Raw genomic sequence first — 20,378 nt, 5'->3', positions numbered from 1 at the left:
GATAATGTGCACTTCGTTGCACAAGTAGATTCTTGTAGAAGCCTTAATTATAATACTCCTTCTGCCCGCATGGAAAACTTTACTTTTGTGCTACAAAAATCGCCTTGCACCGTACACAATATACTATTTCGTAGCTGGCTGGATGTCTCAAAATTTGGATTCTCGTCAACATTAGCTTGTAGATTAGATTGAATCAAAACTACCAAAACTTTAAAAATCGAAGCTGGGTGCAGAACCAAAATATAGAGATTCTTCTTATTCTTCCTCGCTCAATTTTTTGCCAATGACTAATGAATGCAAAAATATTCTTTATTTTTAGTTGTTTCAACTTTCAGGCGTTCAAGAACCGAAATATCGATATTAAGTCACAAGTCATAGGACTACCTGTTTCATCAGGATTTCATCAGTTTGGTTTTCAGTAGGCCGCGGCTTAGGATCGAAAATTCTTTATACATTTCTTAACTTTGTGGTGCCATTCCTTTCAACGAAAATGTCATCGTTTCCCGGATCGTTCTTTTTCTCTGATACACAGTTTCTTCGGCACAGATCCTTCGTGCCTAGTCATTACAATGTACCGCTATTCATTTATTCAAGTAAGTTTTTTACTCACGAGCCGACAATCACACTTAACCGATTTGAATACTGTAGAATTCGGTCGTCCGAAGAATTACAATCAGCGCAATAAATCATTTCTCAAGAAGCAGTTGCAGCGTTACAAAAAAATCTACAACCGAAGCGGTACATTTGTAACGAAAATTGGTAGATCTCTGTGTCGTTGTATAACCAATCTATCGTTCTTTCAGCGCTAATTCATAAAGCGAAATATTCGGAATGCATTGCAGAAACAAAACATTTAACGAATATCCACCGAAAGAGAATGCTTTCAAATAAAGGGAAAGAGTTCCATATACCGGCAGCTAATCGATATGAGATTAAAGGGATAAATTTGGCAGATATTGCTGTTAAGCAAAGTGGAAAGAAGGGACCATATTCCTGCTTTACTGGTTGTTTAGCGTGAAACACTAATTTCACTTGATTGAAATGACTTTTGATATTTTGAAAAGGTGAAAGAGACAAGACATCATACTTTGGACATATGGTCGAATGGGTTGGATATACACCAATTTCAAAAGGTTTTTACTATGACTTGCCAAGTGAAATGAATCGACTGAATCAACCAAAGAATGAATTTGTAATGAAATTTAGAAAAGGTATGAATCACTCGTCTGAGTTAGTTGCGAGTTCCAGTAAAAACGGTAGGAACTACTACTAACTGCTAAAGCCGTAGGACATTTAACCAACTTTAGGACTTACCGTAACGACACTTAAGTGCCGAAAATTTATTTCTTAAAGGATCACGAGACAAACAAAGAACTTACATGAGATCCATGCTGAATGATTTGACCCTGTGTCCGAAGGATCCAAAATTTCCTGGTCCAGAGAAATACTATCCCCAGAATTTTCTTATACGGTAAGAGTAACGCAAACAAATTGTTTCAGCAGAGACGCCAAAGTTTTATGCTTCCTGCTTTATGTAGTGAGAAGGCCTCGAATCCAACAAACCATCCGAAATCGTACATATTTCACCCTGGACAATACATACCAGAGAGTGATCGATTTTATTACAATGTGTCACGGTTGCCAGGACCTGGACGTTACAATCCATACACAATTGCCTGTCCCTGTAAACGCGGCACAGAGTATTTGGAAAATAGTCTTAGGCGATCTGAGATTGAGAAATGGAAATATTCGCCTCTGTATGCGAAAGCACAGAACTTGAAGCATTGTACCTGTGAGGCACCGAACATAAGAAACATACCCGGCAAAGGTTTTACATCCGTATTTAAATCGGCCACAAAACGTCTATTATCAACGGCGAAAATTGACCATAAAAACTTAAAGAAAAAAGAGTCCAGAACCGAAGATAAATTTCCCATGATTTTCGATGCGCAGTACGTTCATTTAGTATCACAACCGAGACGCGAAGCACTATCGATCCGGAAACATTTAAAACCGAAAGACGAAGCGGACGTTGCATTCAATACAACTGCGACGATACGGCCTCGACAAAAGATTCGAGTGAACAAAGCTGTTGCATTCATGAGCTCATGTCCGCGTTTCGAGGGCGATGGAGGCAAGGCTACATTTTTAGCGAATAGAAACACGGCACAAAAATCAACATCGACTACTACTCTGACGAAGGTCAATGTTGTTCGTGCAAGGGCAGGTAAAGGACGTCTGACCGAACTTCCTCTACGATATCAATGTATTCATTCGGAAGGAAACGCCAACGATAAGCTGGGAAATTTGTTTCCACATTTGCCTAAACCGAAAATATTGCTGAAGCAAATTGATTTCAAGACGATATGTGATCTTAGGAAATAGAACACTGAAAGAAGTGGAGGTTATATTTCATTTCTAAGTTGTTTAGTATCTGCCATTTTATCAACTCAGATTGAACTTCGGGTGCCTTTGTTGTGAAGAATCACGTGTTCACAATTCACTAATGGAAGAAAATTGGAAAGTTGCGTTTTCTCCGGTGACTTTTGGCAAGAGCACTTTTTCCAAATTCCTTCGCTTTTTGAATAAATATGAATCACACCCACGTACAATTGGACTGTTGAACGGTTCAATAAAATGTTGTCTTTTGTGCCTTATAACAACTATGTCAGTTGAAGACACTGGCGAAAAAAATTCTGGCTCTTTTACCCTTGCATTATAATAATTTAGTCCTTCCCGATTTCAATGTTACTGCTTACAAATTTTAAGTGTTACGACAGCGCGAGTGCAAAATAAGCGATGTATTGTGTCAGAATAGGCTTTGCATGTCTTTTGTTAAAACGTACACGCATACATCTGTCAAAATTAGGAGACTTTGATTTCTGGCATATGAGTGTTGATGCCATAGAGGTAGACTACCTAGAGGAATTATGACCCGAAATTCATTGAAAAATTATATCACACACACCACTAACACGAAACGTCAACTTTGCTTTGCTTTTGACGTTATGAGTCCGTCACTTTTGACATTAAGAGTGCCTTTTCTGTCTGTACACGGAGTTGTCACATATACATTTAAATATATGATTTTTCATTTTAATTTGTCAGTTTGTTCTATTGATAGGGCCCGTGTTTAATGCTAGTAGCAAAAATATAATTAGTTAGATCAAGAGATCAAGAATTTCAAGAGCTTGTCTATGAAAAGTTTTCAAAAAGTCAAATTTTAATGCTAATTATTAGGGTGTAGCGGTTTTTACAAAATGTCTTAGTTTTTTTAAGGCTCAGCCGAAAATCCACTTAGCTGTCCATCTGATCGTTTTGTGGAAGACAAAAAAAATCAAGCTTTAATTTTGTGCTGCCTCCAGATCGATTTTTGAAAATTTCGTCGTTTTAGGTCTACGTCACATATATTGTATTTTTGGAGTGGGCTCAGTGTACAACATTAAATACATTAAAATTTGAAAACGTAACGAGATATAGCCACTGGCTCTTGAACTTGTCAACAGTACGGAAGTTAGCTTAGAAAACGTTTCCAATTAAAGGTTTCGCATTGTCAGATTTGAGGTAATCTGACTTTCGCCGGCGTGTACCAAAATCAAAACTTTTTGTCAGATAAATATTAAATTTAGATATGGCGATTCAAATCATATGTTATGTTGCGTTGACTCACCACGGTCCATTTCGCATATTTAAAGTTTAATTCACATTTTTGCACAGCTTCATCAAATTATGTCTCTTGATTAAAGTCTCACTATCGAAGAACTTTGCCAATTAGTCACGAGCTCAAAAAATCTTGATCTTTTTTGTAAAATAATCTGTGAAGCCTGGAGATTAGATTACCATGTGGACCCAACTTTTATGTACACTGAGCTCACTGTAAAAAATCGATATATGTGACGTGGACCGAAAACGACGAAATTTTCAAAAATCGATCTGGCGCCAGCACAAAATTAAAGTTTGATTTTTTTTCTTCTTCCATAAAATGATCAGATGGACCAGCTATGGACCGGCTGAGCCTTAAAAGAACGAAGACATTTTGTAAAAACCGCTACACCCTACTATTTATTGCTACACCAACTAACGTCATAATAATAGCTCCACTAAGATTTGCTAAGAAGAAAACTTACCCCAAACCATTTTCCTTATAGCTGATCCTTTACTTTGAATGTAGTAAAGTAAAATGCGCTACAATTTCTCGGAAAGGGAAATTCATAAATTACGTTCATAAATTACGTAACGCTAGAGGGGGGGGGGGGGGGGGTATGAGGCAAGCGTTACGGTTCTAACAAAATTGGGTCAAACTTGACCCTTTTAGCGTTACAGACCCGGGGGGGGTCTGATTTTTGCGTTACGTAATTTATGAACGGCCCCAAATTTCAAACCACAATCGACCGTTTAAATATACAAAGTCTTTTATTAATTAAAAGAGAAAGAAATTTTACATAAATATTTCAATAATACAATTTGATATAGTGTGTGTGGTTTGTGTCTGTTTGCTGGTTCCGGAGGCTGCTGAATTCCGTTTCATCAGTGGGTAAATAATCCGGGCACTTCTCACATTATTTTAAAAACTAAAATTTTTCTGGTTTTAGATTTTTCAAACATTAATATAAAAATAGTTGTTGGGTGTGTCTGTGTTTTTAAAAACGAAAACAATTAAAAGTAAAAAATAATTAATTGGCAGCATATTATCCATTCCGAATTGTGGTGTGGTTCTCTCTTTTATAATATATTTTTTTTTAATTTTATTTTTAATTACAAATAAATTTAGTTCAAAAATCCATTCATCTAATTAATAATATCGATCGCTGTGTTTGGATAAATTATTATTGTACTTATCACATTAAAAATCCTAGTTCATTTGATTCCTTCGTTTGATTTTATACTTTTGTTTAAAGATTTCTTTTTTGTTTCAGTTTTTTTTCTTCGTCTGTTTTTTTCTCGATATAATCTTAATACTTTTGTCATTTCTTGCAGTCATACGAAAATTCACTTATCATTTTATTGTTCCGAGTGTTTGGATGTTTTTAAAACAAAAATCTTTTCTTTTTCTAACAAAAAAAAATTCAACAAATTTGTTCGTCCATATCGTTATATACCAAGCTTGTGCTTTGTCGGTCATTACAATGATGGCTTATTAATTTGCTGTGCGTTTTAAATCGTTGGTACTGGCGGATTATTTTCGTCCACTGAAAATGGTTTGGAAAAGAACAAAAAATTAGTTTTCATTTTGAATATGGCATAGGGTTATTGGAAAGTAATTTTTACAATGAAAATAAAAATAGTTTGAAGCTCTGAAACGGAAACTCCGTCTCCGTTAAATGTACAATTTTTTTTTTGTAAAGCGCTGAAATGTAATTTGAAAGAGGAGCATTATACACAAGTTTTAATAATGTTTTAGAGTAGACATAAAAAATGGCTGGAAGAACTTTATAACCAAATGTAATAATTTGAAGACTTCGCTGAAAAATATGTAGATTGTATGTTTCAGAGTATAAAAAAGAAAAAAAGGAAAAAAGAAAGATGCAGGGTAAACGATAGACGATGTTTAGAGGAACAACTTTTTTGGACTCCTTAACAAAATTCAAATCATCTCTCATCGACGGTAACGACAGAACTAAGCGATGAACACTGGCTAATGTCGTCTTATATACCAAAACGAATACTTATTTGACCTAACAATGTACAAGATTTTCGGACACAGTTGTTAACAATGCTTTGATCCAATGAAGGAACAAATTTGACAATTAATATTGGTGATATGCTTTCCGTCTGTTACAGCTCGTACAGAGCTCACAGATGTGCCGTACCGCTTATAAAATTTCTCATTCATTTTGGCTGTACTTCTTCAACTTGTTTGGTTAGAATCTATCGATATCCTTGACTTTCCGAAGTAACAGCTCTAGATAAATCAAGTTTTGTCTCCAGTTCAAGGATATCCAGACTGGCAAATTGCTGATAGGAAAATCTAAAGGGTCGCAGGTTTGTGTAGGTAGATTCTCTAATAATCCCAAAGAAAATCAACTTTCTCGAAGTTCCCCTCACTATAGAAAAAATTAATTAATTTTTCCTCGACAAGTTCGATAAATCGAGGAAAAATCATAATTTTACATTTCACGGTCGAGTAAAGTGTACCCGAAGCTTCACACCATCTAAGCTTTGGACAACATAATTATAGAGACAATGTTTGAAAATTCGAAAGTTCAGAACCTAGATAAGATTCTCGATGGCAATGGCATTCAAGTAGTCAGACTTCATGATTTTGTGCAACATTCCTAATTTAAGTCGACTATCCAGCTGAAATTTATAAGTCCTGTGCCAGCATATCTTGATTTGTTCTATGGAAATTGTTATACAGTGAGGTGTAACTTGAACAATATAACACTATTACAGTACATGATACACAGGTCATATGAGTTGTGTATACCAATACCATATAAATTTGAAATTTGAGCACGAGACCCTGTCTTTTTTCTGTAATGATAATCGTTCAACTTGGTTCTAACAACTTTATGTGGAGAACCGAGAACTATCTAAAAGTTTTTTTTTCAATACTTTCTCTTTGTAGAAGCTTAGAACTGGGTTTAATCAGTACACTTTTTACATAATTTACATTCTGACCTTCCGAACAATAAATTCAATTCTAAACGAAATTTATCTGTAAATGCTTTTAGTTTTATCACTGACTGGTTTCAATTAGAGATGGAATGTGTACAGATGATTGAACTGAGAAAGTCTTCTCCGTTACCGTTTAATGTTACGAACCAAATTTATTCAAGGTCCGACCGGTGTGTAAATAACGTTAAATGTATCAACAATATGTACAAGACAACATTGATTACTCATCCTTAGCCCAATAGTTTTCATGAATAATCAAACGATATTATGCGGTAAATAGATTAGAAGAATTGATTGATATAGAAAGACAGCGAGAGTAGACTTCGATATGCAGAAGAAGTTCGTTGAACATTACGAGTAGGTAAAGTTGTTATTATCAAAGTTTTTGATAGAAAATAATTTGATTTTCTAAAAAGTTAGGCGAAAAAGAACCGGCAAGATCAGCGAAATTATAAGTCCGATTGATTCCACGAATTGCAGAACATGATTGAGAATAGATGACTGAAGTTGTAGGTACACTTTCAGTTGATTATTATGAAGTCTCGGCATTCAATTCTTACCATTATTTTAATCTATCTAAATAGAAGAGAGTCTTTATAGTTATCCCGTCGAAACCACCGTCGCTGTTGAATTTAGTGGTGAATTATTGCTGTTCGCCCCAAATAAATTGTACGAAAATTTCGGATTCGTTGTCGACGTTTTAAAGTACTGCGCAAAATTCTCGAAATTGTACGGACTTTTTGTCGTCGAGGCTAACCGTTTCAAGTACACATCGAAAACGGGATTTCGAGTGTACGACGATTGGCTCTTTTTGGCAGTGGGACTAACTGTGGTGGTTGTTGTTGTTGTTGGTGCTGCTGTTGTTGTTGTCCATCGAGTGGATGGAGACGTTGAAAAATAATTGCTATAAACATACGGGGTTTTTTTGGTTGTCGGTGTTGTTGATGTGGTGGGATATGAATTGTAATAAAATTTGGTAGAAGTTTTTTGATCTTTTTGGTAATTTAAGCCGAAATAATACGGACTTATTGTGCGTTTCGTTGGTGGCTGAGTGGTTGTCGTTGTGGTCGTTGTTGGTGACGAGAGATCATAGAACTTATAGTAATCGAATGGGGTCGAAGATTGGGTATAATATTTATACGGGTCTTCCGTTGTCGACTTGCTTGTGTAATATCGATAGAAAAATGGATCGCTAAAATAATTTTTGGTTGATTGTGGCGCGTATGTTGGTTTTGTTGTGGTTGGTGTGGGTGTTGTAGTGGTTGTAGTTGTTGTGGAAGTGGTTTCTGGCACTTCGTAATAATTATACGCTTCCGTACTGTTAAACAAAATTGATAAGTGAACAAAAAAGCTACCATCTAATTGAATGAAAATTATTAATCACAACTGCGACATCACTTGAGTTAGCTTCGTACACAAATGGATTGCCGACATAAATAGATTCAAAATGATTTCACTAAACTTCTAGAGAGACATCAAAGTCTGTCGGACAACTTACTTGATTTGTGGATTGAAGGCATTCGGACTTGCATAACTAGGAGTATGTTGTGAGTAGTCAGGAATAATGTTCTCGTGTTCAGCAACACACCTTCCATCGAGACAATGCTTTGGTAAAAGTTTGCAATTGTTACACGGATTCGTTTCCATTAATATGCGACTTCAAACTTACCGATCCATCACCGCACGTCGAACCTTCTGCAGCAGGACGATAGGCAACGCAATAACCACTAGCCGCATCAAAGCAAAATAGTTGCGCGCAAACTCGTTCATCCTTAAAACAAGCCGACGTTCCACGATCTCGACGACACTGTGCATCTAGAGACAATAGAGTGCCAGGCAGAGCTCGACCCAATGCTTCGTCTTCGTGTGGTGCATTGTGTAAACAACTAGCTGTGTCGCCACTGTATCGAAAGAAGAATTGTATTACTTTGGTGTCACTAGTGTGATGGTGAAGGGTGGAATTACTTTAGGAAATGGTGGAAACTTTGGACAGTACAAGGAGACCATCGAAAACCTCTTTCTGTATGACGGAGATCGGACATGATGAAACCGTCTTCCCAACGACATTTTTCAGCACCGGGTCCACCAAGATAACTGGGCGGCGGCGAACCATCATGAACGGCACCGAGTCTAATGTGAATTCAAATAATTTTGTTAGTGAGACAATCACAGCTCTTTTAATGGTTCCACTTACAAATGACCAACTTCATGAGCAGCTACGATAATTCCACTGAAACCACCGGTATCCTCGATAATTGCAACACTGTTAACCTTTTCGAGACGCTTGTTGACGACGCATGCACCTCCGACGTAAGCGAATCCTAGGAACGATGTTTGTGTTTTTAAGAAATTGGTGTGCTACAAACATCAGCGACCAGAGACTGTGTATTAACAGTGGTACAATCAATACGCTAATTTTATCACCTATAGTGATCTATCCAAATCATTTGAAAAAGATGTCGTTTGCATTAGCAAAATGTGAATTTACGACCGTTTACAATGTCGTGCGAAAAAAGTTTACTTTGAAAAGTAATGAACGGTGGTACATCTATCGATAAAATGGCAAGGAATTGTGATTCTAATTTGATTGAAAGAAATCGGACATGTGTCGCTTTATGCTGTCTTATTGTGTACACATAGCAATTTGCGTACACCATACAACATGTACGTCCATGTTTTACGAAAGAGGCTGCCGTATTCTTCCACTTAGATGCAAACCATTTCGATTCCGATCATGTCAATGTCGTTCAATTATTTCTTGAGAAAAGTGATTTAGCGTATCGTTGCATCACTGAAAGTAGACAGTCCGCTGTAAAACGAAAATGCCGAAAAACTTCATCTACCAACCATTCCAAAATAATTCAACGAAAGCGAAAACCAAAACCATAAAAGCATAAATTGCATAACAAGGAATTAAACTGAAACAATTTATTAAATTTGAATTCAATGCCTTACTTTTGTCGAAGTAAGTACAGATTTATATTTCATGAATCTAACAATAAAAATGCTCGTCTAACCATTAAAATCGCATCAAAAAAAGATTAAACAATTGCGATTCAGTTAAATGAAGAAAAAAAAAACTTATTAATCATTGGCCGTAATGAATGGGATTTTCGGTGAGTTTTACTTTCATTGTACGAACCATGAACTTTAATCGCTCACAAAAATCTAATTCAATGATAATTTTTGCATAACAATTATTGTATACGTATACCATGTACGTGTACAAAGAAAACGAAAATGTTTAGATCCACAGAAGGTAACGAATGCTTATCATCAGACATTTTTTGTAATTGTCCTCTTTATCAACTTGGGACGAGATTAGTAATTTTTTCACCGAGTGAAATTTCATTTCGAGTGTGCTCGCTACGCTTTGGCCACCTAATAAAATGAAATTTCATTCTTTTTTTCCGATGTCAACTTAATGTTTTTCACAACAAAAAAGCTCCCAAAGTTTCAGCTGACTATTTTATCGCCTACGGTGTGAGAAATGGTTTACTTACTGCACCCCCGGGAAACGGGAACTCAGTCATTCCTTCATTGACATAAGCTTTAAAACTCATTCACAGAGGGCTTTGTGAGTAAAATAAGTTACGTAAACGTAATTGTTTGAATTTTTGTATTTTGCCAGGCAAAATTTGCCTTATGTGATTGCAGCTCTTGTCTTCGGCTCTGGCTGCAGCCCTTACACTTGACAAAATATAAATTTCCGAACAAGGACGTAATCTAATTTTACTGTAGGACCTTTGTTATTTTGTCTTTCACAGTTGGTGCAAGGAAAATGTTTCAAATCATTTGAAAATTTAACGACAAAGTTTCATTATACTCACAAATGGGGTTGTAAAGGTCAAGAAAATTTGAACGATTTAATTTTTGAGGGTCTTTTTAACAGAATTTTTAAGGTAAAAAAGAAAGTACCTTCGAAGGTTTTATGAGTAACCAGAGCTTGAAATCGTCGTAAGTTATGAAAACGGTCGTTCATTTATTGATTTAACAAGATTTCAAGAGACGGATTTTCATTATTTCATAAGAAACTCTTACAAAATGAGCACTTTATTAAACCGTAGATATTTACGTTACGTTAACACAGACAACGTTTACCATCGAAAATCATTTTCTAATGAATTTTTGATGATTGTGGAACATGCACAATTATTTTTCATAATAACTAAAACGGTTGATTGACAGCCACTAAAATCCAATTTTTTTTGTCGAATTCAAATTTAATAAACGAAAAATATAAAACCAAAACCAAAGTTGTTTAATTTAGTTAGATATATCCATAACCGAAACTAGAAATTTATTATATGTACAGGATTAGCATCCATTATACAATTGTATACTGAAACTTACCTCCTCCAATTTCATCACACTCCTTTTTTTTATCAATTTATTAATTTAATAAAAAGGTTGCTTGAAAATGAAAAACAGAAATGAGTGAGAAACAAAAACAAAACAAAAAAAAACGAAATTTTTAATGAAACACAGAGTATTTGATTACGAGAGAACAGATTTTTAATTGGCAAAATGGTAACGTTAATACCTTTAATAAAATGGAATATTATAAGAGGTAAAAACACATAAGTTACAGTAGATACATACGTATATTGGAGGTATATGTGAAATTACAGAGTTTTAAAAAAATGAAAAAAAAAAAAAAAATTAAAATCAAAGTAAAGTGCAAGTGAAATTATTATAAAATTTTATAAATAAATTTTAGATTGAGATATTATGAGATTGAAAATAAATTTAAAATGAATAGACATAGACACACGATTTAAAGGTACAGATAATGTCGAGAAATTAAGAAACATACGTAATGAGTATCTATATGTATGTAGTACAACATGGTAGATATAGATAGGTTGTGGAAGGCTGGCTCTCTGTTCGGCAAAAGTTTATTTATTAAGATCGTAAATATTGTAATTGCAGATAGTTATGCAAGGTTTTGGAAAAAGAGATAACAGTGGATAAGGCATTTGAGAGAAATGTAATTTTGGAATTAAAAAGAATGATTAACGGAAAACCACAAAAAATATCTTACTTAATTGCTTAAGTAAAACATTTAGTGTTAGCAAATTTGATTAAATAACACTACACTGATGTAGCGATATATTTTCTTAAATTTTTAACAAGATTTTACATGACAATTATAATACTCAGTGAAAAGTATGACGTGTTGGAATGTAGTTTTAATTAATCGGGAAAATTATAGTTCGGTTTCATTGCTCTAATAGAACCTGCAGTAAAAACGGCTTTTAAAAATGTCAATTCATCTGTCATCGACAACAACAACGACTAGTCTTGGCGGGTGTTGATTTGGGCAGGAAAACTGAAAGTTAAACTAAGGATCTAAAAGATTTTGCCTCAGACACTGAAATTATTTTTAAGAACAGAAGGAAAGATTTTATTATCGCATAAAGATACATTTTTCGTCTGTGAAATATTGTCTAACAGTTAGAGAATTCAACAAATATCTTGCTCCTTATTTGTTAAGCAAAACATTCGTCATCCACATAAATGTCAATCAGATTACAGAGATTTTCTCTGTTTTCTTCGATTTCTCCAATTGTATATACCAAAAACTATAAACATAAATTGAGAAATCTTCGAATTAAAGAGTCATCGAATCCGAATTACCTTCTTTACGTACTTAATACAGAATATTGTGAAAAATACATTAAATGTTGACATGATGGTAATTCGAAAACCAAACATTGAGAATATGATAATTGAAAATTTAATCAATTCAGGCAAGCACTTGACACTTGGTCAAATCTAAAAGCATACAGAAAGAGCTTAAATTTACGTAATTTGTGTTACTACTTCTAATGGACTTTCCCCTATTTTTAAAATTTAAATGGAATTTCAAGAATCTATCAGGATTTTCCATCCAAAGATTTTAGAATTTTAAAAACATTTTTCTTAGGACTGCTATAACTACGATTCAAAATACGATATGCCTTCAAGGCCACTGTTGTCTTCCTATTCTGGAGGCAAAGTGTTACGCCATTATCTAAAATGTTAATTTAAAAAACAATTCTGCATGGAATCAATACTTTTCAGTTTCTTTATTGTAGAGATGAACCGAACATATAACTTCCGCCTATTCAAGAAACAAACTGAACGTTTAATATTCCGCCCATCATTCAGGAGATGAACATTTATTAAAATTTGGCATTTAAGTGTAAGAAAGTAAATAGTAGCGTAGCGTATAAGAGTAAAGTACAGTCACAGTTTAAAGTCATATGATTGTTAGTCATAGCGTCTTTAGTCAGTTAGTACGTAGAGATTTCAATTTATTAACGTGCCTGGCATATAGAAAAGAAAATTACACAGCAAGTTGATCTTTAAAGAACATCCCATAAAACACACATAGTATAATTCACAGATTCATAACAATAAAAATAAAATTGAAATAAAATTTCAAGCATTTCACATTCAACAAGCAAAATGAAATTGAATATAATACCGACAATTATTTTAATTCAGTTCATAAAGTAACAGAATTGTAGACATTTATATGTGCAGCCGCCGCACTATACGGTTGACTGAAGTGGAGAGACATGTTATTTTTAATGTTTCACATTGTAATTTTAATAATTTAAATGCAGATATTACTGTGGGTAAATTGATTATGTAAATGCAATTTCGTAGATAATGTTGGCTCTTGGAATCATTTGATGTAGAGTAAATATCTCAAAAGACACATTTAGCTCAACGATCTAGAGGAGTTATATTTTTTTTTAAAATTGTGTCTGATGTGAAGATGGTGTTGCAACATGATGTAACTGCAGAAAACACACGATGGAATCAGATTGTCAAAGAATGGTAATGACTATTTTCGGCGCCTCTCTTTAAGTTACACCATAAGAAACAGTTTGATAATATTTTTCGAATCTTCAATTACGAGCCATGGGTTTGATTTGCTTAAATAGAAAGTTAGTAGACAAGATTCCATTGTATCTTTCCTACAGTAAACTCTAAGTTACCATAAAAAAAGATGAAACGATAATCATCTGTTAAAACTAATGAAGTAAAAGATTTCGCAACAAACACTGTGAAGTAACAGATTTAATGTTTATATGAAGGGAAACATTGTTGCCATTGGTAAAATATGGCACTACAAAGCCATTAAAGATGCCTTAGTAGAACTAGGATCAGAGGTGAAATTATCTTGATTCCAGTATTTTGCTGAATATTCTCGAAAATAAATCAAGTAAATTGTGGATCTCACTCCAGTCTCCAAATTTCAGTAAAATTCCGAAGTTTAGAATGAGTGCCTGTCTGCTGAATAATTTCTTTTAAAAATTTTATGCGTAGGATTACGTCAAATACTTTGTAATCTAAATGTCTTCGTCCACTGTAATTCTTCCTGGTATGTCATGCTAACACTTTTGTGATCCTTTCGATAGCGAAAATATTTACAAAAAAGAGAAATTTGCAATTAACATTTAACGGCGATTTACAAATAAAACAAATAGTGCAGTAGTTTATAGAGTAAAACAATTACGGCACAAGAAATAATTTATGTAAATGTAAGAAGCTCATGGTAAAAATAAATGTACATTAAATAGACCAGAAAAAATTGTAATATTTACGTAACTAGAGGAGAGGTAAAAAAAATGCAAGTGATGAATTGTGAGGAATTTGAAATATTTTTTTTTTTGCATTGCTATAGGAAACGTGCAGAAAATTGAATTAAAGAAAAATAAAAATTCCAATTTAAGAAACTGTAAGATTTGTTACATTATGAAAAAAAGTATATTTATAAACAGTCTACCTAATTAATTAATCATTTTGTTGGAAGTGAGAAAGAATGGTGTGAAAATGGAATTAAAAATAAAGTAAAAAATGCAATTAACAGAAACAGAAGTGTAAAACAAAAAAACTTATAAAACACACATTTGTACATTTGTATACACGTATATATAACAGACAATAGGTATAATTGGCGTGCGTAGTGTATGTATTGATAGAAATACATTTTAAGGTGTAAACATTTAAATGTAACACATGTAAGAAGAGGATAGTTGTGAGCAAAGGTTTTTTTTAAATTATTATTTTTTCCAAGGAAGTCAAATTAATTGCAAATGAGAAATCGGAAAGAGTATATTGTGAGTGTGTGCATTTCCGACTTAACATTTCATAGAGAGAGAAACAATTTTTTCGGGGAAAATTTACAACACATTTTCTTAAGTCATTTTTTTGTCGGTTTCTGTATAACATTTACCTGCTGTACCACGGTTGCATACGTCTGTCGGATAATTTCGTCGGCACATATCAAGTCTGCAAATTGAATTTGTTTTGATATAATTTTACTTTTTGGTAATAATTAATTTGTGTGTGTGTCGGTCGGTTTGGAATGGTCGTTGATAATAGACAATTTGAATCTGTTTCTGATTTTTCCGGCGAAATTGTGATGATAGTCTCCATACAGCTACGGGGGTTAGTGTTAGTATACTTCATAAATTATCAAATTTCTACGATAAAAAATATCGATTTCAAATCGAAATTAGTTTCGTTTAATACCAATAGGATCTATTGTTGTAATAATCAATATTGTTGAAGGTGGAGGCTATTAGGACAGGAAAAAATTCTATGTTTTTCGCATGATAATGACGTCGACGAGAATGATACATCCTCTTCACGATGCAAATTAATCTCGAATTAGCATTCACTTTTTTCTTCCCACTCCACAATATTCCGATAAAAATTTGAATACGAACATCTTTCTTCTTCTCTAAATTGATTATTACATCAATGTCATCCATGTCAATAAATCACTAATAAATATTATGGTTAGCTGAAACTAAATATATTTTTGGTAAAAAAATACGCCAATTTGCCATCTTTTTTTAAACACTAAATTAGGTTCTCTGTGGTAGCATTAATAAATTATTTTCTTCTCGAAAGGCATATATATAAAACAATAAATAATAAAAGATAACTAAATATTTGCGAAAAAAAAGTATGATTGTTTAAGAAGGTTACCCGCTGTGCCTTTGGTGCATCGACCTCCTTTTCTTCTTCGGCACATATCATATCTGTGGAAAAAGTGTTAATAGAAAGAGAACACAAAGTATGAATCAGACAAGAAAAAAATTAATTTGGCAAATGAGAAAAAAGTCTTAAAAGAAAATGAAAACAAGAAGAATACAAAGAGATAAAGGAAACAAATTTAATATAAATTGTTGTAGAAATGAATCACCCAACGCAACAGTCCCAATCCGTAATTTAATATCAACTTAACTCCCGAGTCAAAAGTGCCTTGAAACGATATGATTACATGAATTTTGTGTCTAAACTTTCAACAAAAGAAGTAACAAATTTAATCGTTATCGTCATAATTGTCGTTTTTCAAAAGATTAATCAATTTCTTTGTCAGTTAGCAGATGTCATCAATTCGATAAAAGATTACCTGGAATCTAATGATACATGACAGTCGAAAAGGATAAATTCAAGCTGGAGGTTTCAAGACACGTTAAATGTACTTGCATACTTGACTGTAGGGAGATATGCTGAATATAAAATCTTTCAGATGTTCGACATTTGATTGGAATGACTCTATTCGATTAAATTCATTTGATTTGTATTCATTTATCCAAAAAATAATAGAATTATAATTAACAAAAGTCATGTTGATTAGTTGAAACGATCCATCTCAATTTACACATCTGATTGGTCAAAAAGCACGATCACTTTTTCGGCATTATATTTGTTTCTTTAACCAATTCATTACCGAAAATTTTTCGCGATATTTCATAGGCATAAACCTATCAATTACAGTCGCTTACTTACGAATGAATCTTTCATTATAATAAAAATACCAACAACAAAATCTCACGCAAAAATTCATTATACTTAACTCACTTAGTAATAGCAACAGCTATATCGTAAACAGGAAGTCTTCGTTCGCGAAATAAATATTTACCCATGTCAGTGAGTGCAGCTGCTGAATCGATCGCATCTCTACCGACACGATTTCTTTCCAAGTATGGTGTAGCGTCTCGGCCCTGAAACAAAACCGTGCATTTGATTAGGCCCGATAAAATTTCTATTTTTTTACTCACAGACATTTCGCTACATTCACAAGCCAATCATAAACAAAACAAAAATTTTGCAAATCGGTTGAGAGTTAAGTACTTCAGCTATAAACTAGGAAGTGCCTCGGTAGGAACTGATTAATTTATTTTGTTTGTTTTTTTTTAGTTTCCGACGTTGATATCATAAAATTTGCTTATTGTTTTAAGAAACATTATTAATTTATTCAGAGATAGAAACGTAAAACCTTTTCATATGAAGGGTTTTGTAATGGTAATTGGCTAATTATACAATAAAGATATATATACGTTTTGTAAGGTCATCTCTGCATTGTATTTCTTAACTGCTAAACAAACTCGAAATAAACAAACTCATTTCGATGACAATATCATAGTTACCGTCTTAAGGCCACCATCAACCAGAACAAAATATGACACTGGCAGCTGGAAGGCAGTTGTGAGGATCTAACTTAGTTGGAAGTTTTTCTTAGAGCGTGCTGCTATCACCACCACATCACATAAGTTACCCTGTGATTTATCCCAACAGTAACTATTTCGAATTAGAACATCAATGATTTTAATTCCGAATATTACAACAAGCTGACAAGTCATTAGGCCTTAAGCCTTTTCATAAATACTGAAGTCGTACTTTAACCAAATACCCTTGTTAACAATATCCTTAATTCCCCGCTAGAATACTCTCAGTTCTAGTTCGACCACGTATTTCGTTAGTCAACATGTAGATCATAGTTTTATCGCTCACGAAGGGGCAATAGTAGAGCAAGCGGAAAACGCTCATAGGTAATCACTAAATTTAATTGCAAATTTGTCACATCAGTGTGTCATCTGCTATCGACAACAACAAGAAAGATAAGCAATGAGTATGAGTACCAGCTAATGTTCCCTTATATAACTAAATCAATATTCAACTAATTAAGTAAAAGATCAAACACATATGCATTAAACGAATGAAGTAGCAGACTTGATGATTATATAGCGACACTGTTCGTCGTTTGAATGTTAAATTTAATTGTGGGTTATAATTTTAGTTTAATGTTTATAGAGCACTGAAGTTTGTTGCAACAGTTTTATTATTACTTTCATTACAGTCGCACATTATTGTTAAGTGTTATGATTGAGTTGATTGTTTTTTTTTATTGCAGCTAAAATTTAAGAGAAAAAATTCCGTTCAATAATTTCAACGTAAAACGAAATTGGTCTGTTACATTACTTTTGATTTAATTAATTTCTTGCGCTACAATATGACTTACGAAACCTAATCTCACCAGCAGTCTAAATCTAACATCTAAAATAAATTTACAAAGATAAAAAGAAATAAAAGCTCCGTCAAAAATGCATTAACACAATAATAAGTTTAAACAGAAATGTGATTATATAACCACAGAAACTCGTGGAATTTTATAAAAGTATGAATTTTGCTTCACTAAATATATTTATTACCAGAGAGAAAAAAGAGAATAAAATGCAAATTTGAAAGTGAAAAATTTTAAAATAATTTCGTTAAAGGCACTTTTAAAATCCAATATTTAATTTTTAATCAAACTATCTCATCTGAGGCATGACGATGTAGACATCGAAATAATTTATCAGTTGCCTGATTTTTTTTTTTTTCGAAACATTAAAATGTGTGTAATATCTCTAGTGTTCTCTATCACATTTTGAGTGAAATTGTGCAAAGAAAATGGAGAGGCACACACAACCCGATGTATTAAATTTATTAATGGTGTCTGGTTAGATTAGATTATTTAATCCATGGAAAAGGCACTATCATAAGCCGAAAAGAAATTCTAACATTTTGTTGAAATGTTAAACTTTTGAGTTGTGCAAAAACAAAAATTTGTTTGCATTAATTAGCCGTGGCAGTTCAATTTACTTTGCAACATTAAAAAAAATAAATAAAAACACGGAAGCAGTCATTGCTGTTATTTTAACTGAAATATTTGAATCACGTTTCTGTGGTTCATTTTATGTTTTTCATATTAATTTTGTTTTTGTACCGTCTAAACGACATGATGTGAGGAGAAGAAATATATACATTCGAATGCAGAAATGTTCCAATGCTTTCTGTTGGAATTATGTCTCGCTGAAATTGTAAGGTAAGTCTTTTGAATGAGACTGACAAAATTCATTTACCGACAGTCACATTTAAAAACATTGAAGAAAAAGAAACAACAAAGAGTTAAACAAATGACATTGAGTATAAGAAATCAATTTGGCATGGTACGTAATACGCTAAATGATAAAATGTATTTATTCATGAAAATTAGGTATAAAAGGTCGTTACTTGCTGTTAAAAGGATTGTTAATTAAATTAGACAATCAACCGGCAGGTATACCATGATAAATGGCCAACCGAAAGATATTTCCTTGTCGAAGCGGTTCAACTAAAAAAAATCTTCTGTTCATAAACAAGTAAATTATCAATGCAATTCAAACATTCCTACGTAAACTCGCAAAGAAAAATGAAATTCAATGAGGTTCATGTCCGAAGAATTTTAATATAAATTTTCGATAGGAAATATATACACAATAAAGAAACACGACACGAAGGGACAAATCAATTATCGACCAATCCGAGCACACGATAACTATTTTAGTTTCAATCCGCTAAAATTTGGTATACATACGTGTTGCAGCCGATCATTTATCGAATTGAGTTATTATATGTTGCAGCAGATTCACATATCGCATCAGTTTACGATGTGCTAAAAGAATTTCATTTGGGAATGCCATAATGCGAGTTTTGTTTGAAGTAGCAAATGCGTTAGTTATGCAACTTCACAGTGAGGTAGACGCAAATATTTGTTCAATTAATGAATTTTCTAGTGTTATTTAGAGATGAGGAATTCATTGATGGACAATATAGACTTCGGTCACTCCCAGAATATTTTTTATTGTAATAAAAACGAGTTTATAACGACTGACTCTCAGTGCCAAGTGCCTATATTCGCGAAAATATTTTTACGAATTTTCTCAAATTTTCGTGATTTTCTCAAATTTTCGTGAATTTTCGCAAAAAGTTTTTTGTGGAAATTTGAGAAAATGACGAAATTTTGAGAAAATTTATGAAAACATTTTCGCGAATATATAGGCACTGCTGACTATTGAAAGTGAAACGAAACTTAAGTGAGGTTACGTTTGAAAGTAGTGTCAACAAAATCCTGTATAAGGACAGAACAAATTCTGTCAAATTTTGGTGGCATCTTGTAGAAATTCAACGGCACGTACGTGAATCTGGAACGAAGCTGAACCACGCGTGGGGAAATCAAGTTTCTAACTCTCGAATAAGTGTTCTTGTTCCCTATGTGTTTATGGCCAAAAGAAAATATATTGTCTATATAGACACACCATCGACCATCCACAGGTCAATAGTAGACTTTACGCATATCATTTACAGTGGATTTTAGAGTAATTTAGTATCGTTTGTAGAAATTGCCCAAAATTTTATGAACGGCAAGAGTATCATAGTACAATACCTAAATCTATTACTTATTTTGTTTAATATATTTTCTTGTACTTGACTTGGTAAAATCATTTACTTCGTTAGGTTTAAAATATGCTTTGCTATTTAAAAGAGCATCAGCTGGAGCTCGTCGCTTATTTTTGTAGTTCGTATCGATAACAGATGATAACAGATTATTTGATGATATCTAATACCAGTCTTCTAATCAATATAATATTGAAATTTCGTATTGC

At 33.3% G+C, this 20,378-nt stretch overlaps 2 protein-coding genes across 11 annotated transcripts in view; one reads left to right on the top strand and one right to left on the bottom strand.

Annotated features, from left to right (window-relative positions):
* Window positions 1–402: 402 nt before the first annotated feature.
* LOC119071622 lies at window positions 403–2,479 on the top strand. The gene is made up of 6 exons (XM_037176574.1): window positions 403–593; window positions 649–738; window positions 804–1,004; window positions 1,065–1,211; window positions 1,354–1,471; window positions 1,539–2,479. The coding sequence occupies exons 1-6, from the start codon at window positions 491–493 to the stop codon at window positions 2,383–2,385; spliced, it is 1,506 nt and encodes a 501-aa protein (XP_037032469.1). The 5' UTR covers window positions 403–490; the 3' UTR covers window positions 2,386–2,479.
* A 1,910-nt stretch (window positions 2,480–4,389) lies between these two features.
* Window positions 4,390–20,378, bottom strand: part of LOC119071619 (venom metalloproteinase 3) — an 86,149-nt gene continuing 70,160 nt past the window's right edge. For 4 of the 10 annotated variants that reach the window (XM_037176559.1, XM_037176561.1, XM_037176562.1 and 1 more), the window contains exons 9-16: window positions 16,492–16,634; window positions 14,852–14,907; window positions 8,813–8,939; window positions 8,584–8,748; window positions 8,288–8,519; window positions 8,117–8,223; window positions 7,179–7,936; window positions 4,391–5,189 (exon numbers count right to left, since the gene is read on the bottom strand). In XM_037176559.1, the coding sequence (XP_037032454.1) occupies window positions 7,219–7,936; window positions 8,117–8,223; window positions 8,288–8,519; window positions 8,584–8,748; window positions 8,813–8,939; window positions 14,852–14,907; window positions 16,492–16,634 (1,548 nt within the window). In that variant the 3' untranslated portion in view covers window positions 4,391–5,189; window positions 7,179–7,218. Of the gene's footprint in view, window positions 5,190–7,178; window positions 7,937–8,116; window positions 8,224–8,287; window positions 8,520–8,583; window positions 8,749–8,812; window positions 8,940–14,851; window positions 14,908–15,612; window positions 15,666–16,491; window positions 16,635–20,378 lie in introns of all 10 variants that reach the window. The other 6 variants (XM_037176565.1, XM_037176566.1, XM_037176567.1 and 3 more) reach the window with 3 other exon arrangements.

The sequence above is a fragment of the Bradysia coprophila genome (genome assembly GCF_014529535.1).
Source record: "Bradysia coprophila strain Holo2 chromosome IV unlocalized genomic scaffold, BU_Bcop_v1 contig_5, whole genome shotgun sequence".
Classification (NCBI taxonomy): Eukaryota; Metazoa; Arthropoda; class Insecta; order Diptera; family Sciaridae; genus Bradysia; species Bradysia coprophila.
The sequence above is the reverse complement of the archived record's forward strand: the minus strand, read 5'-3'. Positions and strand labels throughout refer to the sequence as shown.

What these genes read in the sequence shown, in the direction of transcription:
- LOC119071622 (XM_037176574.1), top strand. Translation starts at nt 491, where the DNA reads ATGTCATCGTTTCCCGGATCGTTCTTTTTCTCTGATACACAGTTTCTT. An exon ending in AAAAATCTACAACCGAAGCG is followed by an intron (nt 739 to 803) that starts GTACATTTGTAA and finishes TCGTTCTTTCAG; the next exon opens with CGCTAATTCATAAAGCGAAA. An exon ending in CCCCAGAATTTTCTTATACG is followed by an intron (nt 1,472 to 1,538) that starts GTAAGAGTAACG and finishes TGCTTTATGTAG; the next exon opens with TGAGAAGGCCTCGAATCCAA.